The sequence below is a fragment of the Bos indicus x Bos taurus genome, chromosome 10, assembly GCF_003369695.1.
Source record: "Bos indicus x Bos taurus breed Angus x Brahman F1 hybrid chromosome 10, Bos_hybrid_MaternalHap_v2.0, whole genome shotgun sequence".
NCBI lineage: Eukaryota > Metazoa > Chordata > Mammalia > Artiodactyla > Bovidae > Bos > Bos indicus x Bos taurus.
Window position 1 is genome coordinate 47,523,107 of NC_040085.1, and position 24,965 is coordinate 47,548,071.

Sequence of the window (24,965 nt, forward strand, 5' to 3'; positions counted from 1 at the left end):
GTAGATGTAGGTATTTTCCTGGAATTCTCTTGCTTTTTTGATGATCCAGTGGATGTTGGCAAATTGATCTCTGGTTCCTCTGCCTTTTCTAAATCCAGCTTGAACAATCTGGAAGTTCTTGGTTCACATACTGTTGAAGCCTAGCTTGGAGAATTTTGAACATTACTTTGCTAATGTGTGAGATGAGTGCAGTTGTGTGGTAGTTTGAGCATTCTTTGGCATTGCCTTTCTTTGGGATGGGAATGAAAACTCACCTTTCCAGTCCTGTGGCCGTTGCTGAGTTTTCCAAATTTGTTGGCATATTGAGTGCAGCACTTTAACAGCATCATCTTTTAGGATTTGAAATAGCTCAGCTGGAATTCTATCATGTCCACTAGCTTGTTCGTAGTGATGCTTTCTAAGGCCCACTTGACTTTGTACTCTAGGATGTCTGGCTCTAGGTGAGTGATCTCACCATCATGGTTATCCTGGATCATTAAGACTTGTTTTTTTGTATAGTTCTTCTGTGTATTCTTGCCACCTCTTCTTAATATCTTCTGTTTCTGTCAGGTCCGTACCATTTCTGTCCTTTATTGAGCCCTTCTTTGCATGAAATGTTCCCTTGGTATCTCTCATTTTCTTGAAGAGATCTCTAGTCTTTCCCATTCTATTGTTTTCCTCTATTTCTTTGCATTGATCACTTAGGAAGGCTTTCTTATGTTTCTTTTATGCATAGGCAAAATCTAATTATTTCTAAAAATATTATAAAGCTGTCATGTATCTTCAAAAATTATTTCTCAACAACATATCCTGAATATATTGACAATGGCAGTGCCATGCTAAAGAGTGAGGTGGAAGACCTTTGTTTTCTCCATGAGTTTGATAGATCTGTCATAGCAAAGTATTATAGAGTAGATGACTTAACAGAAACTTATTTTCTCATATTTCTGGAGGCTAGATGTCTAAGATCTAGGTATTTTTGAGTGACTTGAAGGAAGGATATATTTCAGGCCTCTCCTTTGCTTATAGATGGTCATCTGCTTCCTATGTCTTCAAATGGTCTTACCTCTGTACATGTATATGTGTCCTGATCTGCTCTTCTCTTATGGACAATGATCATAATGTATTAGCGCCCACTCTCATAATCTCACTTTAACTTACTTCTTTAAAGATTCTGCCTCCAAATATATACACATTGTGAGGTACTGATGGTGAGGACTTCAGAATATGAATTTTGGAGAAACTCAGTTTAGTTCGTAACATGTACCAACTAGAAATATAGGATATTTTTAATATTGGTATTTAATGAATTTCCCTAATCTTTTAAAAGTAGGCATTGCTTGACTTCACCTACTTTCCTGGTTTTAGATTATTATATATGTCTGTACTGCCTATCTTATATGTAGAGTGAAATATACTGTCAAGGAGCTCATTTTGCCTTAAATGTAGTAATGTTTTTAATCATTTGACTTGAAGAATTCTATATAACTATTAAAACAGTATAGTTTAGAAAAGAAAGGGATCATTTCATGATATTGATGACATTTGGGAAAATGAGAAGGCCTTATTTATTTATATATTTTTTGGTAGGTGGACTACTAAACATTTAAGTAATTATAGACCAGGAAATGATTTAAGGTACATTTATAGAAGGGAAAATTCTTTTAAATTTGTAAAAGAATGGCACCTACTTTAATAAGGTATTTCCTGTGTATGACATCTCCAAAGTACTGTTTCAATTAGCACTATCTTTTAAGACGGTGGTAGAACATTGTCTTAAGTTTGAGTCAAAAGAGAAATGGCATTGCTTTATTATAATAAAAAATGACCTCTAGAAGTTACCACCTTTAATTCATAATGATATCATTGTCTAAGCCAGAACCTTTGAGCCCTGGAGGTTTTTTCCTTTTGAAGTCTCCGTCTGTCCTATACCCCCACTCCAGTACTCTTGCCTGGAAAATTGCATGGACGGAGGAGCCTGGTAGGCTGTAGTCCATGGGGTCGCTAAGAGTCGGACACGATTGAGAGACTTCATTTTCACTTTTCACTTTCCTGCATTGGAGAAGGCAATGGCACCCCACTCCAGTACTCTTGCCTGGAGAATCTCACGGGTGGAGGAGCCTGGTAGGCTGCAGTCCATGGGGTCGCTAAGAGTCAGGCACAACTGAGTGACTTCACTTTCACTTTTCACTTTCCTTCATTGGAGAAGGAAATGGCAACCCACTCCAGTGTTCTTGCCTGGAGAATCCCAGGGACGGGGGAGCCTGGTGTGCTGCTGTCTATGGGGTCGCACAGAGTCGGACATGACTGAAGTGACTAAGAGCAGCAGCAGCATCCTGTCCTATACAGACAGACAGATAGACAGACAGACATTTTGTTGTTTAGTCGCTCAGTCATGTTCAACTCTTTGCCACCCCATGGATTGCAGCACGCCAGGCTTCCCTGTCCTTCACTATCTCCCTGAGTTTGCTCAAGCTCACGTCCATTGTGTCAGTGATGCCATCCAGCCATCTCCTCCTCTGTCGCCCTCTTCTGCCCTCAATCTTTCCCAGCATCAGGGTCTTTTCCTATGAGTTGGCCCTTGTGTGTGTGTGTGTGTGTATATACACACACGCATATGTATATATACCCTCTTTATATATCACTTGTACCCATCTCCATTCCTATTACTTTAGTTTAGAACTTTAATACTGTATCTCTTTTTTTCCCTCCTCTGCTACTCTTACTCTTCCTTTTTCTCCTTCATCTCAGCTTAAAGTATACACATAGTTTTAAATAAAGCAAACAACTTAAAAAGACTACGTGGTTTAGCCTCAGTTTCTTAAAAAGTGCTTATGTGCGTATATATTTGTGCTTTCCGTTGCATAGTCAGTTTTAACCATTTTCTGGTACTATTCTGTCATGAGGATTTTTGCTTTTTACAGCTATCCCTTCCTTCCCTCTAAGTGTCTCCCAATTTTTGGTTAAATCTGTATTTGATATTTTCATTATGATGTCCATATAAACACTATTTACTGATGAGCATGGTAGTATGCTATTCATATGCTATTATATATAGAATAGCATGTGAGGGAATACATTTTTTACTTGTTTGTTTACCCAGCAATGAATACTTTTCATGTTTTTTGATTTGCTAACTTTTATTAACGTCTATAGCTAAATCTTCTCACACCCTCAAGAACATCTCAGTTCAATTTTCAGTATGTTGAAATCTGTCAGGTAGTATAAAATTTTATATTTTAATCATCTTTTCTTTGGCCTCCTGGAGATGTTCCTCCTGAAGGTACTGTTCTCAGGCGTTAGTCTAGACTGGCTGTTCTTTAGGCCTGCTGAACTTCTGTTGTCCTGGAACTTTGTACTGTGTTGAATGCCATGTTTTCTACATCCTGTGTCTTCCTCTTTCTTTACTGAGTCTCTTGTTTTGGTGGATTCTATAGTAACTTCAGGAGAACGAGTGCCTGGGAAGTAAATTGTCTGTGATGTTGCTGATCCTTACTCTTAAACTTAAATGAAAAGTTTGGATTTTCTAAATTGAAATATAATTTTGGTAAGAATTTTTAAAGAATTGTTTTACTGTGTTCTAGTTTCTGTTCTTATTACTCTTAATCTTTTGTATATGACCTGTTTCTGTTCCCTAACTCCCAATCCCTGAAGATATTCTCTTTATCTTTTTTGTTCTGAAATTTGGCAGTGATATGTCCTGGTATAACTTTTTTCTTGATTGTTGTAGTGAGTGTTAATGGGATCTTTCAGCTCAGAGATTATTGTCTTCTGATCTTGGAAATTTTCTTGCATTATTTCTTTGATAACTTACCCCCTGCTTTCTCTCTATTCTCTTTCTATAAATTTAAGTGTTGTACCTTTAAATTGATTTTCTAACAACCTTGTATTCTCTGTTTTGTTTGTGTGTGTGTGTGTGTTTATATACATTTTTTTTTTCAGTTCTGAGGACATTTGTTTTTTTAAGTGAATGAAAAAATTTTGGCTATTGTATTTTAAATCCTATTTTGTCATTACTTTTTATAACATCCTTTTTGGTCTCATATCTCTGAAGATGCTAACTATATTTTCTCTAATATTTGTCTTTCTTTTTGTACCTCTTTTCCTAAGGGTTCTTTCTCTGTTTTATTGATTTTGGTCTGGAAGACAAGAGGTTTTTCTAAAATTTCTGGTGCTTATTGGTTGTATATTTAACACCAAGGCACTAAAATGCTTCTATGCTTGGTCAGAACTTCTAGGATGGTGATATTTTACTGTATGTTCTTTGGTCTGTTTCTTCAGGCAAGAAATTTTCCCTGATTGGAATAAATCTCACTTTGTTCTTTTATTTTAGTCTAGCATCTCATCCTTTCTTTGCTATGTACCTGACATACCTGAATTGGGTTCAGTTTTTCTGTTCTCTCTCCCATCTGTTGCCTTTTATTCTTAGTTTGTCTCTCATTTGTTAGTACATTTTTTCCCAGATAATGGTTCAGTGCAATCTTTTTCATAGATAATCATATTCCAGGTGTATGACTGAAACTGACTTTGTTCCCAAATGTTCTGTCCACTGTAAATAACTACTATCAACCATTATCTATCAATCATCTCTTTATCTAAGTTTTACTAGTTTAAATCTTAGAGAGTGAACTCTGAGTTTCTCACTATTGCTGCCATGTACTAACTGTGAATATCAACTCAGAAATTGCTATTAGGATTATTAAAGTAGATCTTAAATCTCCTACTATGTATTACAAAAATGTATTTATTTTTCTTTTTGAAAATAAGGTTTGCTTCTCTCCTTTTGAAAATTAGATAATTCAAAAATGGCAGAGCTCTTTATGGAATGTGAAGAAGAAGAGTTGGAACCATGGCAGAAGAAAGTAAAAGAGGTTGATGATGATGATGATGATGAACCGATCTTTGTTGGAGAGATATCAAGTTCAAAACCAGCAATTTCAAGTGAGCATTTACTTTCAGTAAACCCCAGTTTTCTAAGATACCATTTCTAATGGAAAACCTTGTGAACTCTCTTATATGCATTTAATTAAGTCCTTGTTCCTTTGTAAGGAGTTAAGGATGAAAGATTGGGTGGGAAATTGGTAAGAATTTCAGAATTAAAGTTTTAAAATCGGGAACTTATGGAAGGAGCTAAGAAGTTAAAATATCAGATGTGAGAAAACTAAATGGACTAAGACAAACTGGTGACATCAGAAGTTTTTCATAATAGAAATCATAATTTTTAGTGGAGCCAAGTAACCTGTTTATCTTTTTGTTCATTTTCTTTTTTTTCCCCCCTCACTTAAAACCCAGAAATAGAAGAGTTTAGAATATTTTGCTTAAAATGTTAGAATACACTAAGTATGTTTAGGTTAGTCTTAGATAGGGGTTCTCACATGCAAGCAGCTGCCTCATTGCAGTGACATTTATAGTAGCTACAAAATTCATAGGCAGTGAATGATTTCAGTTAAGAGTAATTGGATTTGCCATTGTTATAATGTTAAAGACAAATGGCTCTTGTTAAAACATCCACTCAGTAATGTATGGAAGTACAGAGAAGTAATGTATACATTTCAGGGGAGAAAGAGAAAATAGATCCCTTCCCATTGCACTTACATGTGTTTTGTTTGCTTAAGTCAGGAGAATTTACCAAAGCTCATAACCAGCATACTAGTGTTTTGTTTTGTTTTGCCAAAATCAGTGCTTAAAAGTATAACAGAGAGACTGCTTTCAAATTTTCTGAAAGCCTGATTCTTTCTTCTATTGCCTCTAAGCTTGGAATGACACTTTTTTTTTTTTTCAGTTTTATCAGAGGGAGACTAGCTTAACTGATGAAATTCTGAATAGCATTTTTTGTGGAAGATTGATAATCACTCAAAAGAGGTTCTGAATGGAGTGCTACTTTGATTATAAATTGAACTAGGTGTGGTGGCATACTTGTTGCTGATAGTGGAACATAATTATACATTCTCTTAATTACTGTTTCTAGTTGCTATAATTATTTTATATGGGAATATTACCATATTGCAAAATTGTTACTCAAATTGTCTTACTGAAAACAAGACAATTAAGACTTAAATTGAATTTATACTGATTTTTAGATGACTCTTAACAGTGTTCAAATAGAAAAATGTATGTTAATTTTAAAATAATTGTCAGAAGGAGACTGATCCCAGTAGAATTTCTTTTCTGTACTCTTAAGATGCAGAATTTAAATGATTGTATTGTTGCTTTTGTATAAGCCATAAAATATTTTAACATATGGAGTATGAGCTAAATGTTTATATATGTCGCCACAAAGGAAGGTAAAAAATTTTTTATTGTAGAATACAAAAACCAAAACATACTTGAGCAAATCCTTTGAAGGTTTGAATAAATACTTAATCTTGAATTTATGCATGAAAGTAGTGTCAAGTTGTTTGAGCAGATTGTTCTCCTTTCAGTTCAGTTCAGTTCAGTCGCTCAGTCGTGTCCAACTCTTTGTGACCCCATGAATTGCAGCACACCAGGCCTCCCTGTCTATCACCAACTCCTGGAGTTCACTCAAACTCACGTCCATCGAGTCGGTGATGCCATCCAGCCATCTCATCCTCTGTCGTCCCCTTCTCCTCCTGCCCCCAATCCCTCCCAGCATCAGAGTCTTTTCCAATGAGTCAACTCTTCCCATGAGGTGGCCAAAGTACTGGAGTTTCAGCTTTAGCATCATTCCTTCCAAAGAACACCCATGACTGACCTCCTTTAGAATGGACATCTCTAATACTTAGGTATAGAGTACTGCACTGTCATTTTCAGAAAACAGTCCTACTTTTATATGGCCCTTTACACTACAGAATTGGAGAAGGCAATGGCACCCCACTCCAGTACTCTTGCCTGGAAAATCTCATGGACGGAGGAGCCTGGTAGGCTGCAGTCCATGGGGTCGCTAAGAGTCAGGCACAACTAAGTGACTTCACTTTCATTTTTCACTTTCATGCATTAGAGAAGGAAATGGCAACCCACTCCAGTGTTCTTGCCTGGAGAATCCCAGGGACAGAGGAGCCTGGTGGACTGCTGTCTATGGGGTCGCACAGAGTCAGACATAACTGAAGCAACTTAGCAGCAGCAGCAGCAGCAGCTAGTAGCTTGCACTCTCTCTCTCTGTCTATACTACAGAATTAATTTATGGAGGCTTGTTCCTTTCTATTATTAGGGGAAATGAGGAAATTGTTTTATGAGGTCTGGTGTTGGTCCTTTTACCTTTTTCTAAACAATAATTTTAGGCAGATCCTTAGTCTTCTGAATTTTAGTTCTGTCATAGAAAAACCTGTAAATTATTGAGTTCACATGCATGCATGCAATTAGAAACTTTAAACTGATCCTGAAAGTCGTATTAGGCTCTGACTGACTTCTGGTATAGTGATAAATATGAAGCCCGTTAAGTTGCAAGATATTCTGGTAAACTGTATGTTCACTTTAGTCTGCATTCTCTAATAGCTTCCCTTTCAGGACTTGAGTAATGGTGGAGATAATCCAATGAGGTCCCTTATAATGATACTTTAGGGCTTATAAGGGTGTGAATTGGATATGGATGTTGGACAGGATTTGATTTTCAGTAAATAGGAACTTGAATGCATGTATGTACAGCCCTTTCATCTCTCAAAGCAAGATATATACTTCAATTTTAGTTGTATATGAATATATTTTTGGAATATTTTTGCCAATTATGTGAACTATTTCTTTGCCATGCAGAAGATTTTACTTATGGGTAGTCATATTTATCAATCTTTAACTTCTGGGTTTTGGATTTTGAATTACAGTTAGAAATATTATTCTATAAGAATTAAGATACTATTTTTAGTAGATAAAGATATATATGTTAACCTGTATACTCCTTCCAGAAATCTTTTCAGTTGTTTTCAGTGTATGATTTCTATTTCTATATATATATATAATTCAAACAATGAGTTTTAAAATAATGTAATCTTTTATAGATATTTTGAATAGAGTAAACCCCAGCTCATATTCGAGGGGAATAAAGAATGGTGCACTCTGCCGAGGTACAGTAGTATTTTACTATTTTTATTTTAAAGTGAAGTATTTTGACATCATTGATTATATAGAAATATATTCAATGTGTTGTGTAATTTTAAAATACAGGTATTACTCCTGCATTCAAGCCTACAAGTCAACATTACACGAATCCAGCATCAAATCCAGTGGTTGCCTCGCCAGTAAATTTTCATCCTGAATCTAGATCTTCAGATAGTTCTGTTATTGTTCAGCCTTTGTCTAAACCTGTAAGTGTTTCTGAAACTACACAGTCAGCTCAGGGATATGTTGGGTATTATTTATCTGTGTCAACAAGGCACAGTGAAAATTCTGTATTTCCATGGCTAATCATTCAGTGGAATCATTATCAGCATCAGAAAATATCACCATCTTTATGATAGTTTAACCAGTACCCAAATAATAATTGTAGGAACAAACTACCCAGCCTGTTTTTAGATCTGATAATATGCTTAAATAGGCTACAGTATTGAAAACTGTGCTATTAAAACATGAATAAAAGTATATTTAGTAATAATGGCAAGCTATTTCAGATTGTAAACTGGACTAAATGTTCTTAGTTCTTAACTGGGAAAATTGCTAGAGGCTATTGTAGCCTTTTATTCTGAAAACATACCTTCATAGTTTAGTTTAACTTTTATAGAAAGTAATAGTTAATATTGAGTTGTTAATGTGTGTAAGGTTTTGTGCTATCATGAATTAATCTCTTTAAATTCTTAAATGTTCCTATGAAGTAGGCAGTATTATTTATTTTTGTTTTATAGTTGAGGAAACTGAGGCTCACGTAGTTTAAATAATTCACTCAAGGTGGCACAGCTGGAAAATGGTAGATCTGGGATTTCAGTCCATTGCCTTAGTGTAAAAATTTTCAAAGTGTAGTCATCAGTCCCCTGGGGTACCCCTGAGACTGTTTCATGGGCTTTGGATCAACAGTATTGTCAAAATAATGCAAAGGAACTGTTTGCTTTTGTCACTGTGTTGACACTTGAACTGATGATGCAAAAGCAATGGTGAGTAAACTGCTGGGGTGTTAGTATGAATAGTAGTTTTTGTACTAGTCATCATCATGTACTCAAAATAAAAATTGTTTCAGTCATACTCAGTTACTTTGATGAAATATTAAAATGTCATTAATTTTATGAACTCTCTACCCTTGAATATATGTCTTTTAAAATGTTTCACGTATGAAATGGGTAGTATGCATAATATACTTCTATGTCTGAGGTATGATGATTAGCTTGGGAAAAAGTTCTAGTGTGGCTTAATGTTCAGCTAAATTACCCAGAAAACCATTTTTACTTGAAAGGATGACTGAAACCATGGTGTATATTACTATTAACTTAGTGGTTTAAAACCACATACTTCTATTATGTCACAGATTTTGTGAGTTAGGAGTCATGTCATGTCTTAGCTGGATCTTCTGCTTCAGGGTTCCTCCAGGCTTCATTCAAGATGTGAAGCTCAACTAGGAAGTGTCTACTTCCAAGTTCTCATGGTTATTGGTAGCATTCTCTTCCTTAAGGGTTGTCATATTGAGCATCTCAATATTTTACTGGCTTTTGGTTGGCTCCTTGCCGGGTTGAGTTTTCCCACCATGGCTCTTACTTCTTCAGAGCCCACAAGGGAGAGAGAATGCTTAGCAGGATGGCATTATCAGATCAGATCAGATCAGATCAGTCGCTCAGTCATGTCCGACTCTTTGCAACCCCATGAATCGCAGCACGCCAGGCCTCCCTGTCCATCACCAACTCCTGGAGTTCACTGAGACTCACGTCCATTGAGTCAGCGATGCCATCCAGCCATCTCATCCTCTGTCGTCCCCTTCTCCTCCTGCCCCCAATCCCTCCCAGCATCAGAGTCTTTTCCAATGAGTCAACTCTTCGCACGAGGTGGCCAAAGTACTGGAGTTTCAGCTTTAGCATCATTCCTTCCAAAGAAATCCCAGGGCTGATCTCCTTCAGAATGGACTGGTTGGATCTCCTTGCAGTCCAAGGGACTCTCAAGAGTCTTCTCCAGCACCACAGTTCCAAAGCATCAGTTCTTCGGCCCTCAGCCTTCTTCACAGTCCAACTCTCACATCCATACATGACCACAGGAAAAACCATAGCCTTGACTAGATGAACCTTTGTTGGCAAAGTAATTATGTAATGTAATCACATAGAAAAAGTCATATGTATCCCTGTCACTTTTGCTCTACTCTGTCAGAAGCAAGTCACATGACTTGCCGTCACTCAAAGAGAGAGAATCACACAGGACATGAATTCCAGGGAGTGGGGATCATGGAGGCTACTTTTAAGAGTCTGTCTGCCACACACAGTGAGTTCTTCACTTTTTGTTGTTTGGTAGACAGTTCTTCAAAATTGAATAAAGTGTACTTGTCAACCTAAATGAAAACAACTAATAGTATTTCTTGCCACTGATGAAATTTGAGCTATCAAGTAAAAATTAGAATTATGAACAACTTGTATCAGTCATCATTATCTTAACAGCTTCTCAGTACATAAAATCTTTTCTTATGGTTGGTAGTATTAATAAATATGATTTTTTTATATTGTGTAATGAACTCTGTCAACATTTGGAAGATTATGTAATTCAAAGAAATCAGTATTTTCGAAATAATGTATGATATAATAAAATCATGCATGAATAAGATTCATTCAAAGTGCAAGATAATACATTTTAATGTAACAGTTCAAAAAGCTCAGTGATAGGGAGTCAGATTCCACTTTGCAGCAAACCTTTAAGAAAATACTGACTGTTGAGTTTTGGTATTGTATCAAAGAAATATATACACATTTATTGTAATTTGCTATTAAAATACTCCCTTTTTTAGCTGTTAATATTTATGAAACCAGAGTATCTTGATTCTTCAACCAAAACATTTTAACAGAATGAAAGCAGAAGCAGTTATGAGAGTATAGCTGTTTTTTATTAATCTAGACATTAAGGATATTTGCAGAGATGTAAAACAGTGCCACTGTTTTCTCTGATTCTTTTGTGTTTGCTAGATAGCCATTTAAAAAAAAATGTTATTCATGTTAATTTGTAATGGGTTTATTATTTTGAAATTTTCTATTTTAATCTGTAATATGGTAAATATCAGTAGATATAACCTACCTTTTGATTTTAAATATTTGAAGGGGTTCTGAAATCAAGGACTTAAGAATCCTTAAACAGAAAGTTACCCAAAATTTGAAGATTCTTTGCTACTGGAGTTGAATTAACTCAGTAGTTTTTTTCATGCCATCATAAGCTCTTTGACATTGGCCTTACAGAATCAGTAAATTTTCCCTAAAATATTTGTTCTTTTTACAATAAGTGAAACAACTGCTGAAGCACCTATAGATTTTATTACAAATATTCAAGTTCAAAAACAGAATTGAATCTAAATATTTTTAGAATAATCCATTTTCCCTGTATTTCATATTACTATTAGGTAAATTACATATATTTGTTACCACAAAAAATTTATATTTTGAGATGTTTCTTTCATAGAGGACCTATTAAATTTAATTTTATATTCATGAAAAGGAAAATCTATGCCTAAACAAAGTCAGCTCCCAATTATGTTTTGAAGAGGTCATATATCATAAAAAGTAAGAGTATCTTTAGGCAAATACCTTCCCCTCCCTGCCTCCAAATCTTTTCTGTGGTTTTAGCATTCTGAAATAATAATACTGATAAGAGTCCAGGACTAGTTGTCTAGAAAACTTATATTGAACCAAGAGACTTGAATGATGATTCTGCCTTTTTTAAAACTAGAGCATTGTCAAAACTTCTCTCAGCCTCATTTTCTTCATTTCTAAAATGAGAGCTAACTTTCAATCTTGGATCCTAACATGGCAAGCTACCTAAAATGTAAAGATTCTTTGTTATTAGTAGAATCAAATTAACTTGGAAAGTTTCTCATACTTATTATAAGCTGTTTGGCATTTGAAGGATAGAAAATCAGAAAAAGAAACTTTATTATTTAATTTAGTTTGATATATAAAAATCTTCACAACATTGGACTTAGGGAGAATAAAAAATAACAGTGAGGGGTGGTATTTTTGGTGTTAAAGTTAGAAACTGGAGCTTTTTCTAGCTGAAAATATTTTACATCCGTAGGCATAGTTTTTGTTTTTTTTGTAATAATTTTATTTACTTTTCACTGGGCTGGGTCTTCATTGCTGCCTTAGCTTTTCTCTAGTTGTGGTGAAAGGGGGCTATTCTCCGCTGGTGTCTCACTGCTGTGGTTTCTCTTTTGGAGCACAGGTTTTGGGGCCTGTAGGCCCCAGTAGTTCTGGCACGGGCTTGGTAGTTGCAGCTCCTAGGCTCTAGAACACAGGCTCAGTAGTTATGGTGCACAGGCACAATTGCTCCACGACATGCGGAATCTTCGCCGATCAGGGATCGAACATGTGTCTCCTGGACTGGCAGGTGAATTCTTTACAGTTGAGCTACCAGGGAAGTCCTATAGGCATAGTTTTTAAATCAAAACACCTCAATTCACGGTTCCCAAACTTGGGGAAGTTTTTTAAAAAATTTTGTCAGTTGGTCTGGGTGGATGTGTCTTAAAAATAATACATTTAAAAACACTCTATGTGATTCTATTGTGCACAGTTAGGAATGACAGAGATATTATATACTCTGGAATGAATTGAGAATCCTATGTAAGGGAACTTACTCTGAATTTTAGAAGCCACTGCGTTAAATATATTACAATTTTTCATTTTATGTCATGTTTTCTGTATATGTGTATTTTTACTTTTTCATGTAATATCTTTATACTTCTGTATCTCTTTCAAATCTCAGGGAGTGAGGATATACTATATTTTAAAAGTCAATGTGATATAGCTTAAGGGCATAGGCTTTGTAATTAAACAGACCCAGGTTCTAATTACAGCTCCATCAATAATAAGTAGGATTGAATTGGGAACCTTGTGTAACCACACCTAACATTAGTTTCAGTTCAGTTCAGTCACTCATGGACTCTTTGCAACCCCATGGACTGCAGCACGCCAGACCTTCCTGTCCATCACCAACTCACAGAGTTTACTCAGAATCATGTCTATTGAGTTGGTGATGTCAACCAACCATTTCATCCTCTGTTGTCCCCTTCTCCTCGTACCGTCAATCTTTCCCAGCATTGGGGTCTTTTCACATGAGTCAGTTCTTTGCATCAGGTGGCCAAAGTATTGGAGTTTCAGCTTCAGCATCAGTCCTTTAGTGAATATTCAGGACTGATTTCCTTAGGATGGCGTGGTTGGATCTCCTTGCTGTCCAAGGGACGCTCAAGAGTCTTCTCCAACACCACAGTTCAAAAGCATCAATTCTTTGGCGCCCAGCTTTCTTTATAGTCCAACTCTCACATCCATGCATGAATACTAGAAAAACCATAGCTTTGACTAGACAGACCTTTGTTGGCAAGGTAATGTCTCTGCTTTTGAATATGCTATCTAGGTTGGACATAACTTTGCTTTCAAGGAGCAAGCATCTTTTTTTTTATTTTATTTTTTTTAGCATCTTTTCATTTCATGGCTTCAGTCACCATCTGCAGTGATTTTGGAGCCCTCCAAAATAAAGTCTGTCACCGTTTGCCCTCTTTCCCCATCTATTTGCCATGAAGAGATGGGACCGAATGCCATGATCTTAGTTTTCTGAATGTTGAGCTTTAAGCCAACTTTTTCACTCTCTTCTTTCACTTTCATCAAGAGGCTCTTTAGTTCTTCACTTTCTGCCATAAGGGTGGTGTCATCTGCATATCTGAGGTTATTGATATTTCTCCTGGCAATCTTGATTCCAGCTTGTGTTTTATCCAGCCCAGCGTTTCTCATGATGTACTCTGCATATAAGTTAAATAAGCATGTCTTCTAAGGGATTCTTGCCCACAATAGTAGATATAATGGTCATCGGAGTTAAATTCACCCATTCCAGTCCATCTTAGTTCACTGATTCCTAGAATGTGAACATTCACTCTTGCCATCTCCTGTTTGACCACTTCGAATTTGCCTTGATTCATGGACCTAACATTCCAGGTTCCTATGCAATATTGCTCGTTACAGTGTCGGACCTTGCTTCTGTCACCAGTCACATCCACAACTGGGTGTTGTTTTTGCTTTGGCTCCATCCCTTCATTCTTTCTGGAGTTAATTCTCCGGTGATCTGTAGTAACATATTGGGCACCTACTGACCTGGGGAGTTCATCTTTCAGTGTCCTATCTTTTTGACTTTTCATACTGTTCATGAGGTTCTCAAGGCAAGAATACTGAAGTGGTTTGCCATTCCCTTCTCCCGTGGGCCACGTTTTGTCAGAACTCTCCACTATAACCCATCTGTCTGGGGTCGTGCTACAGGGCATGGCTTATAGTTTCATTGAGTTAGACAAGGCTGTGGTCCATGTGGTCAGATTGTTTAGTTTTCGGTGATTGTGGTTTTCAGTCTGTTTTCCCCCTAATGGAGAAGAAGAGGAGGCTTATTGAAGCTTTCTGATGGGAGAGACTGACTGAGGGGGAAACTGGGTTTTGTTCTTATGGGCGGGGCCATGCTCAGTAAATCTTTAATCCAATTTTCTGTTGAAGGGCAGGACTGTGTTCCCTCCCTGTTAATTGACCTGGGGCCAAACTACAGTGGAGGTAATGAAGATAATAGCTGCTGCTGCTGCTAAGTCACTTCAGTCGTGTCTGACTCTGTGCGACCCCATAGACGGCAGCCCACCAGGCTCCTCTGTCCATGGGATTCTCCAGGCAAGAACACTGGAGTGGGTTGCCGTTTTCTCCTCCAATGCATGAAAGTGAAAAGTGAAAGTGAAGTCGCTCAGTCGGTCCGATTCTTAGCGACCCCATGGACTGCAGCCTACCAGGCTCCTCCGTCCATGAGATTTTCCAGGCAAGAGTACTGGAGTGGGGTGCCATTGCCTTCTCCAAGATAATGGCTACCTCCTTCAAATGGTCCCATGCATGCACTGCTACACTTAGTGTCCCCAACCTTGCAGCAGTCACTGCCGACCCATGCCTCTGCTGGAGACTCCTGGACACTAATGGGCAAGTCTGGGTCAGTCTCTTGTGGGGTCACTGCTCCTTTCATTAGTTTACTTATTAGGTAAACATTAGGAGAAGGCAGTGGCAAGCCACTCCAGTACTCTTGCCTGGAAAATACCATGGATGAAGGAGCCTGGTAGGTTGCAGTCCATGGGGTCGCTAAGGGTCGGACACAACTGAGTGACTTCACTTTCTTTCACTTTGCACTTTCATGCACTGGAAAAGGAAATGGCAACCCACTCCAGTGTTCTTGCCTGGAGAACCCCAGGGACGGGGGAGCTGGTGGGCTGCCGTCTATGGGGTTGCACAGAGTCGGATGACTGAAGCGACTTAGCAGCAGCAGCAGCACCAGCAGCAGTTTACCTATTTATAAAATGGGATATAATATTAGGTCTTTGTTAGTACTGTGTGACAACTACTTGTTTTAATAATATAATGTGCCTTGAAGTGCAGGTTTATTTAAAATATGACTGTGACTTCCAGGCGGTGCTAGTGGTAAAGAACCCTGCCAATGAAGGAGACTTGAGAGGAGGGTTTGATCCCTGGGATGGAAGGATCACCTGGAGGAGAGCATGACAACCCACTCCAGTATCCTTGCCTGGAGAATGCCTTGGATGGAGGATGCTGGCAGGCTACAGTCCATAGAGTTGCAGAGAGTCAGGCACCCCTGAAGTGACCTAGCATGCACACTTATGGCTTTTTTTAAGTGTGAAAGGTGAATAACTTCAAGTTCAGAAATGACTTGCCCAAGGTTTTGTAGCTAAATAAATGTGTGGATCTTCTGGAGCCCAGTTGTGTTGATCTTTCTGAACTATTTAGAAGATATTAAAAGTTCTATGTTAGATAATTATTTTAATCTGTTATTGTTGAATAATATGTACCTGCTCTCTGAAATTGTGAGTTGTTTCCTAAGAAAGCATTTAACAGTATTAACTTTATACTTCTGTTAACTGTTTTAGAAAATATAAGTGAATGTTTTACCTTTTTAAGTGTAAATATTTGAAGAAAATATTTATGTTGAAGCAATGTCATGTTTGGTTGCAATTAAGTAATGTGGCATGACTGATTTTTTTTTGTATTACACATTAAGGTTCAAATGCAGGTATCTGCCTCTTAGGCCTTAAAATCTAGGAGTGGTTTTGGTTACTTCTGTACTTGTTTCCATAACAATTTTTTTTTTTAAACAACAGTAATAATTTATTTAGTGACAGATTGGCCATTTGTGAAGGGTGTGGTAGGGAAGGCTTATGTCTTTTCAAAACTAAGAAAAATTTTTATTGAGGTGTAGTTGACGTACAACATTCTATTGGTTTCAGATGTTCAACATGCTATTAGTTTGAAGTGTACAGCACAATGGTTTAAAATTTGTGTATATTGTGAAATGACCACCACAGTAAGTCTGGTTCTAGTCTGTCACCATATGTCATTATAGAATTTTTTTCTTGTGATGAGAAATTCTAAGATCTCTCTTAGTAACTTTCACATATGCGCTACAGTGTTATTAACACAGTCACCATGCTCAATGTCATGTTTTCATTATTTTATAACTGGAAGCTTGTATATTTTAACTCCTTTCACCCATATTTTTGTTTCTGTAACTTTTTATGGACAAACCCGTTTCAATAGAAAAGTTAGTAGTAAACCAAAATTCTTAAAACTTATTTATACCTTAATTTATAAGCACAGAACAAACAAAACCTTTCTGTTTCTATTTTGAAATACTGTGTATTTTGGTGGGAAAATTTAGAAAGAGAGACGAGTGCATACTGTACTTTGATTTTTTTTCTCACCTGCAAACAGTGTAGGTTATATCAATCAGAAGCAGACTGTATACCCAGATACGTATTCTCTTTTATCCCTGAACATTCTACTAAGAATGTATCATTGGCTTTTTCTCAAAATCATGATATTAGTGGTTGTATGATAGTCTGTCATTTTATTTAGCCATTCTTTCATTGTTGGACATAAAGATTTTTAATTTTTACTGTTAAAAATGCTATAATTACCCAATAAGCATTTTCATTTCTGTACCATAAAATTTTAAAGTAAAATAGTTGAACAAAAGGATGTGAACTTATATAAAGCCTTTGATAGCTACTGCCAAAATTTTCATGCAGAAAAGTTATACCTAAAGATAGCCTCTATTTTGCCAGTAGTATGTGTTTTCATTATTTTTTAATTCGTAAATTTTAATTCATACTAATTTTAGACTTATAGGGAAAGTAATACAATATGCCCCTAACGGAAAGTAGTTTCCTGTATTGATGTCATCTTACTTAATATAACTAAATTGCAGATCTTATTCAGTTTTACCAGTTTTTTCATTAATGACTTTTTTTAATTCCCAGGATTCTATTTAGGATCACACCTTACAGTTTGTTATTTCTTCTTAGTCTCCTCATATTTTTCTACAATTACTTATTCTATGTCTATTATGAGCTTGATACTTTTAAGAGAAGTAGCAGTTATTTTGTACTGTTTAACTGCCATTGTCTTTATTTGCATTTCTTTGGCTAAATTGAAAAAAATAGTTTTTGTATATATTGGTCATTGTTTTTTGTTTTTGAAGTGCCTCAGTTTATGTCCTTTGCCCATTTTTCTCTTAAAGTGATTTTTTCTGTTTTAGACTTTAAGTCTTGTTAATCTTTGAGCTTTTACTTGCTGTATATTATGACCCATAGAATAGTCCAAAAATCACTCTAATAAGAACTCACTCTTCAGTGGTGATCTTATATATACAGCATTGGGATCTATTTTTTGTGTGTGTATCAGTGTATTTAATATATAAAAATTTTGGAGTACATATATACACCTAAATTATATTGACCATATTTTTCATGATTCAGTTCAGTTCAGTTCAGTCGCTCAGTCATGTCCAGCTCTTTGCGACCCCATGAATCGCAGCACACCAGGCCTCCCTGTCCATCACCAACTCCCGAAGTTAACTCAAACTCACGTCCATCGAGTCGGTGATGCCATCCAGCCATCTCATCCTCCGTCGTCCCCTTCTCCTCCTGCCCCCAATCCCTCCCAGCACCAGAGTCTTTTCCAATGAGTCAACTCTTCGCATGAGGTGGCCAAAGTACTGGAGTTTCAGCTTTAGCATCATTCTTTCCAAAGAAATCCCAGGGCTGATCTCCTTCAGAATGGACTGGTTGGATCTCCTTGCAGTCCAAGGGACTCTCAAGAGTCTTCTCCAACACCACAGTTCAAAAGCATCAATACTTAGGCGCTCAGCTTTCTTCACGGTCGAACTCACATCCATACATGACCGCTGGAAAAACCATAGCCTTGACTAGACGGACCTTTGTTGGCAAAGTAACGTCTCTGCTTTTGAATATGCTGTCTAGGTTGGTCATAACTTTCCTTCCAAGGAGAAAGCGTCTTTTAATTTCATGGCTGCAGTCATTGTCCACAGTGATTTTGGAGCCCAAGAAAATAAAGTCTGACACTGTTTCCACTGTTTCCCCATCTATTTGCCATGAAGTGATAGGACCAGATGCCATGATCTTAGTTTTCTGAATGTTGAGCTTTAAGCCAACTTTTCACTCTCCACTTTCACTTTCATCAAGAGGCTTTTTTTAGTTCCTCTTCACTTTCTGCCATAAGGGTGGTGTCATCTCCATATCTGAGGTTATTGATATTTCTCCCAGCAGTCTTGATTCCAGCTTGTGCTTCTTCCAGCCCAGTGTTTCTCATGATGTACTCTGCATATAAGTTAAATAAGCAGGGTGACAATATACAGCCTTGACGTACTCCTTTTCCTATTTGGAACCAGTCTGTTGTTCCATGTCCAGTTCTAACTGTTTCTTCCTGACCTGCATACACATTTCTCAAGAGGCAGGTCAGGTGGTCTGGTATTCCCATCTCTTTCAGAATTTTCCACAATTTATTGTGATCCACACAGTCGAAGGCTTTGGCATAGGCAATAAAGCAGAAATAGATGTTTTTCTGGAACTCTCTTGCTTTTTTGATGATCCAGTAGATGTTGGCAATTTGATCTCTGGTTCCTCTGCCTTTTCTAAAACCAGCTTGAACATCTGGAAGTTCACGGTTCACGTACTGCTGAAGCTGGCTTGGAGAATTTTGAGCATTATTTTACTAGCGTGTGAGATGAGTGCAATTGTGTGGTAGTTTGCTGCTGCTGCTGCTAAGTTGCTTCAGTCGTGTCCGACTCTGTGCGACCCCATAGATGGCAGCCCTCCCGGCTCTCCCGTCCCTGGGGTTCTCCAGGCAAGAATACTGGAGTGGGTTGCCATTTCCTTCTCCAATGCAGGAAAGTGAAAAGTGAAAGTGAAGTTGCTCAGTCGTGTCTGACTCCTAGCGATCCCGTGGACTGCAGCCTACCAGGCTCCTCCATCCATGGGACCTTTCCGGCAAGAATACTGGAGTGGGTTGCCATTGCCTTCTCCATCCAGTTGCCAACTCTGTGGGAGTTTGAGCATTCCTTATTAATACTAAATAATCTATTTAGTATTTTATACTATTACATACCCTATATCTTTGTGCTAACGTATAAATTTATACTGTCTGATGTTTGACTATGTTATGATTCTTTTCATACTTTTCACTCTTCTTTTCTTGGTATCTTCCTGCTGAGACCACCCTTTGCCCTGATGAAGGACTGAAGCTTTCCTTGAGCCCTAAGGCCTCAAGAAATGGAGCAGATGTCCCAGATCATTCCTATAAACAGCTTCCATTCTAAACCCTGTGTGCCTAGCTTTCTTATTTGTTCATCCTTCTGACAGTTTGTATATTTGCCCTATAAGATGGGAGATTGCCTGGCCCAGCATGACTTTGCATAGGATGGTGGGAAGAGTGGGGGATTCATTCTTTCTCTTCCTGAGACTTGGCTTACAAATTTTGCCAATAAAAGTGATTCCAAAACTCGTACCATGTGATGTGTTCGTCCCTAACCTTGATGCATCGTACTACAGAGTAGTTCCCAGTTTGTTTGCCCTTATATTTTATCTATGGGGTTTATAGAGGAATAGAAGCTTTTGAAATTGTACTTAGGTCAGTATGTTTACTTATTTTTTCCTTGCTTTTACCCAAAGATTTTGATAACCTCTGTTATTTGCTCTTTGATAGGAATCCTACATTTTTAGTGACTCTCTGAAGTATATCAATCTTACTGATTTAAAATGGGTTTGTATGTTTCTTTGACCTTGAAAAAAAATCAGGCTGGGATTTTTCCCTAATTGTAACTGGCTAGTCAGGGATAAGCCAACTCTCAGTAATAACTTTGGAGAAGGCAGTGGCGCCCCACTCCAGTACTCTTGCCTGGAAAATCCCATGGATGGAGGAGCCTGGTAGGCTGTAGTCCATGGGGTCTCGAAGAGTCGGACACGACTGAAGGACTTCGCTTTCACTTTTCACTTTCCTTCATTGGAGAAGGAAATGGCAACCCACTCCAGTGTTCTTGCCTGGAGAATCCCAGGGACGGGGGAGCCTGGTGGGCTGCCGTCTATGGGGTCGCACAGAGTCGGACACGACTGAAGTGACTTAGCAGCAGCAGCAGTAATAACTTGCTTTCAGTTTTAGTAGATATTAATTTTGGCATAATAGTAATAATTGCCTTGTGTATTTTAGCTCATTAGTAATGGAGTCATTAAAGGTTATCCTTATAATATTGGCATACAGTTACATTTCCCTTTACAAGTTTGTGAAGCAAAATAATTATAACTTTGTTTGACTACATGTAATGTTCTTCCTTTGAAATATTTTAACAGGGTTATGTAACGAACTCATCACGAGTTGTTTCTAATAATTCTTCAGAGTTACTGTTTGACTTGACCCAAGATTCAGGATTACCACATTACCAAGCAGGACCAGCACTTTCTATAACAGGTTGGTTTCAGCACTTTTTCAAAAAATTAGAAAAAGAAAACTTGGTGAATAAGCATATGAAATTGACTTTCTGTTTTGAGGTCTGTGTCTTCATGTTAAGTTTTTCACATATTGTAAGGTGTAATGGCACTAACAATTCTTGAATGCCATTTTGGTGGTTTTAAATGAAATCTTATTTAGTAATATTATATTCGTTTATATATTAATATATTAATTAATTAATTACTATATATTGTATATTAGTAATGTTATCTTTCTTCCTGTTAATTTAGTATGCTAACCAGCTTTGACCTTGTTCTCAGTTGGCATTAAACGTGGGCTGAGAAAAATTTTTATTTTATTTTTACTTTGTTTTATTGGAGTATAGTTGATTTACAATGTTATGTTATTTTCAGGTGTATAACAACTTGATTCAGTTATACATTATATATATTCATTCTTTTTTAGATGCGTTTCTCATATAGGTTATCACACAATACTGAGTAAAATTCTCTCTGCTGTACAGTAGGTCCTTGTTGGTTTTCTGTTGTATATGTAATAGTGTGTTTGTGTTCATCCCAAGCTCCTGGTTTATTTCTCTGTCCCCACATTCCCTTTTGGTAGCCATTAGTTTGTTTTCAGTATCTGTAAGTCTGTTTCTGTTTTGTGAGTAAATTTATTTGTATCTTTTAAAAATTATATTCCACATATGAGTGATATTTTATATTTGTCTTTGTGTGACTTACTTCACTTAACATGATAATCTCTAGGTCCATTCATGTTGCTGTAAATGGCATTTTTTTGTTCTTTTTATGGCTACTATTCAATTGCATATATGTACCACATCTTTATCCATTTCTCTGTAGATGGACATTTAGGTTGCTTCAGTGTTTTAATTATTGTAAATAGTGCTGCAGTGAACATTCGGGTGCATGTATCTATTTGAAGTATGGTTTTCTCCAGTAATATGCCGAGGAATCGGAGAAGGCAATGGCAAGCCACTCCAGTACTCTTGCCTGGAAAATCCCATGGATGGAGGAGCCTGGTAGGCTGTAGTCCATGGGGTCACTACGAGTCGAACGTGACAGAGCGACTTCACTTTCACTTTCACACAATGGAGAAGGCAATGGCAACCCATTCCAGTGTTCTTGCCTGGAGAATCCCAGGGACAGGGCAGCCTGGTGGGCTGCCGTCTATGGGGTCGCACAGAGTCGGACACGACTGAAGGAACTTAGCAGCAGCAGCAGCAGCATGCCGAGGAATGGGGTTACTGGATCATATGGTATCTCTGTTTTGAGTTTTTTAAGGAACCTCAATACTGTTCTCCATAATGGTTGTACCAATTTACATTCCCACCAACAGTGCAGGAGGGTTTCCTTCACACCTTCTCTAGCATTTATAGTTTGTAGACTTTTTGATGATGGCCTTTCTGACTGGTGTGAGGTGATACCTCTTTGTAGTTTTTATTTGCATTTCTCTGATAATTTGTTGTATTGGTAAATCCCTTGTTTGTTGGTTTGTTTACAAATATTTTCTCCCATTCTCTTGGTTACCTTTTCATGTTGTTTATGGTTTCTTTTGCTGGACAGAAGCTTTTAAGTTTAATGAGGTCCCACTTGTGTTTTGTTTGTTTTCATTACCAAAGGAGGTGGATCAAAAAAGACATTGCTGTGAATTACGTCAAAGAGTGTTCTGCCTATGTTTTCCTCTGAGTTTTATAGTGTCCAGCCTTTCATTTAGGTCTTTGATCCATCTTGAGTTTATTTTTTCATGTGGTGTTAGAGAATGTTCTAATTTCATTGTTTTACATATAGCTGTCCAGTTTTCCCAGCATTACTTACTGAAGAAACTGTCTTTTCTCCATTGTCTATTCTTGCTTCCTTTGTTGTATATTAATTGACAATAGGTGTGTGGGTTTATTTCTGGACATTCTATCCTGTTTCATTGATCTATAGTTCTGTTTTTGTAAAAAATCTTCAAAGTAATTTCTTTAAGTTAAGGAAGTTCTCTGATACTCTAAATACTCTGTAAAAAGATATATTTATTAGGTTCTGTAGCTATTAGTATGGAAGAGTATATGATTATAGTTAATAATTTCTCAATTAGGTTAGTATGTTTATATTCAATAAATGATTTAGACGTAAAGTACGATTATAGAGTGCTGTTATAAAGTGGCTGCACTAAATTCTTCTATAGTCAGTACTCAGTAAATGCCCATTAAAGGAGTAATGAAGTTTCCCTGTTGAAGAAGAGTTACCTTTATTATATACTATGATAAAAGTGTCCAATATGCTACTGGGTAAAAGCAGAGGGCAATTACTTATAACTCCAGAAAGAATGAAGTGGCTGGGCCAGAGCAGAAACAAGGCTCAGTTGTGGTTATATCCAGTGGTGACAATAAAGTCTGATGCTGTAAAGGACAACATTGCATAGGAACCTGAAATGTGAGGTCTGTGAACCAAGGTAAATTCAATCAGTTCAGTCACTCAGTCGTGTCTGATTCTTTGTGACTGTATGGACTGCAGCATTTCCTAGAGCTTGCTCAAACTCATGTCCATTGAGCCGGTGATGCCATCCAACCATATCATCCTCTGTCATCCCCCTTCTCTTCCTGCCTTTACTCTTTCCCAGCATCAGGGTCTTCCCCACTGAATTAGTTCTTCCCATCAGGTGGCCAAAATATTGAAGCTTCAGTTTCAGCATCAGCCTTTCCAGTGAATATTCAGGACTTATTTCCTTTAGGATTACTGGTTGGATCTCCTTGTACTCGAAGGGACTCTCAAGAGTCTTCTCCAACATCACAGTTCAAAAGCTTCAGTTCTTTGGCACTTAGCTTTCTTTATGCTCCAATTCTCCCATCCACATATGACTACTGGAAAAACTATAGCTTTGACTAAATGGACCTTTGTCGGCAAAGTATTGTCCTTGCTTTTTAATATGCTGTCCAGGTTTGTCATAGCTTTTCTTCCAGGGAGCAAGCATCTTTTAATTTCATGGCTGCAGTCACCATCTGCAGTGATTTTGGAGCCCAAGAAAATAAAGTCTGTCACTGTCTCCATTGTTTCAAGGTAAATTAAATGTGTTCAAGCAGGACATGGCAAGAGTGAACATTGACATACTAGGAATCAGTGAACTAAAATGGACAGGAACGGGCAAATTTAATTCAGATGACCATTATAACTACTTCTGCAGGCAAGAATCCCTTAGAAGAAATGGAGTAGCCCTCATAGTCAACAAGAGTCTGAAATGTAGCACGTGGGTGCAGTCTTCAAAACAGCAGAATGATCTCAGTTCGTTTCCAAGGCAAGCCATTCAGCATCACGGTAATCCAAGTCTGTGCCCCAGTCACTGATGCCAGTGAAGCTGAAGTTGACCAGTTCAATGAAGACCTACTTTTAGAACTAACTCCAAAAAAAGATGTCCTTTCCATCATAGAGGATTGGAATGCAAAAATAGGAAGTCAAGAGATACCTGGAGTAACAGGCAAGTTTGGCCTGGGAGTACAAAATGAGGCAGGGCGAAGGCTAACAGTGTCAAGAGAACGTACTGGTCATAGCAAACATCTTTTCCAGCAACCCAAGAGATGACTCTACATGTGGACATCACCAGATAGTCGGTACTGAAATCAGATTGATTATGTTCTTTGCAGCCAAAGATAGAGAAGCTGTATACAGTCAGCAAAAACAAGACTTGGAGCTGACTGTGACTTAGGTCATGAGCTTCTTAGTGCAAAATTCAGGCTTAAATTGAAGAAAGTAGGGAAAACAACTAGGTCATTCAGGTTTTGGGCATTCCCAAGTAGCACTAGTGGTAAAGAACCTGCCTGCCAATGAAGGAGACGTAAGAGGCACAGGTTCGATCCCTGGGAAGACCTCTGGACAAGGAAATGGCAGCCCACTCCACTATTCTTGCCTGGATCAACTCCCTTATGATTATACAGCAGAGGTGATGAATAGATTCAAGGGATTAGATCTGGTAGACAGTGCCTGAAGAACTATGGACGAAGGTTCATAGCATTGTACAGGTGGCAGTTTACCAAAACTGTCGCGAAGAGAAAGAAATGGAAGAAGGCAAAGTGGTTGTCTGAGGAGGCCTAACAGATATCTGAGGAAA

The 24,965-nt window shown here is 37.6% G+C and overlaps 1 protein-coding gene across 8 annotated transcripts in view; it reads left to right on the forward strand.

Moving 5' to 3' along the window:
• ZNF280D (zinc finger protein 280D) overlaps nt 1–24,965 on the forward strand; it is a 130,169-nt gene that overhangs the window by 22,445 nt on the left and 82,759 nt on the right. For all 8 annotated transcript variants that reach the window (XM_027553917.1, XM_027553916.1, XM_027553918.1 and 5 more), the window contains 4 exons: nt 4,774–4,920; nt 7,929–7,994; nt 8,095–8,234; nt 20,756–20,873. In XM_027553917.1, the coding sequence (XP_027409718.1) occupies nt 4,785–4,920; nt 7,929–7,994; nt 8,095–8,234; nt 20,756–20,873 (460 nt within the window). In that variant the 5' untranslated portion in view covers nt 4,774–4,784. The remainder of the gene's footprint in view (nt 1–4,773; nt 4,921–7,928; nt 7,995–8,094; nt 8,235–20,755; nt 20,874–24,965) is intronic.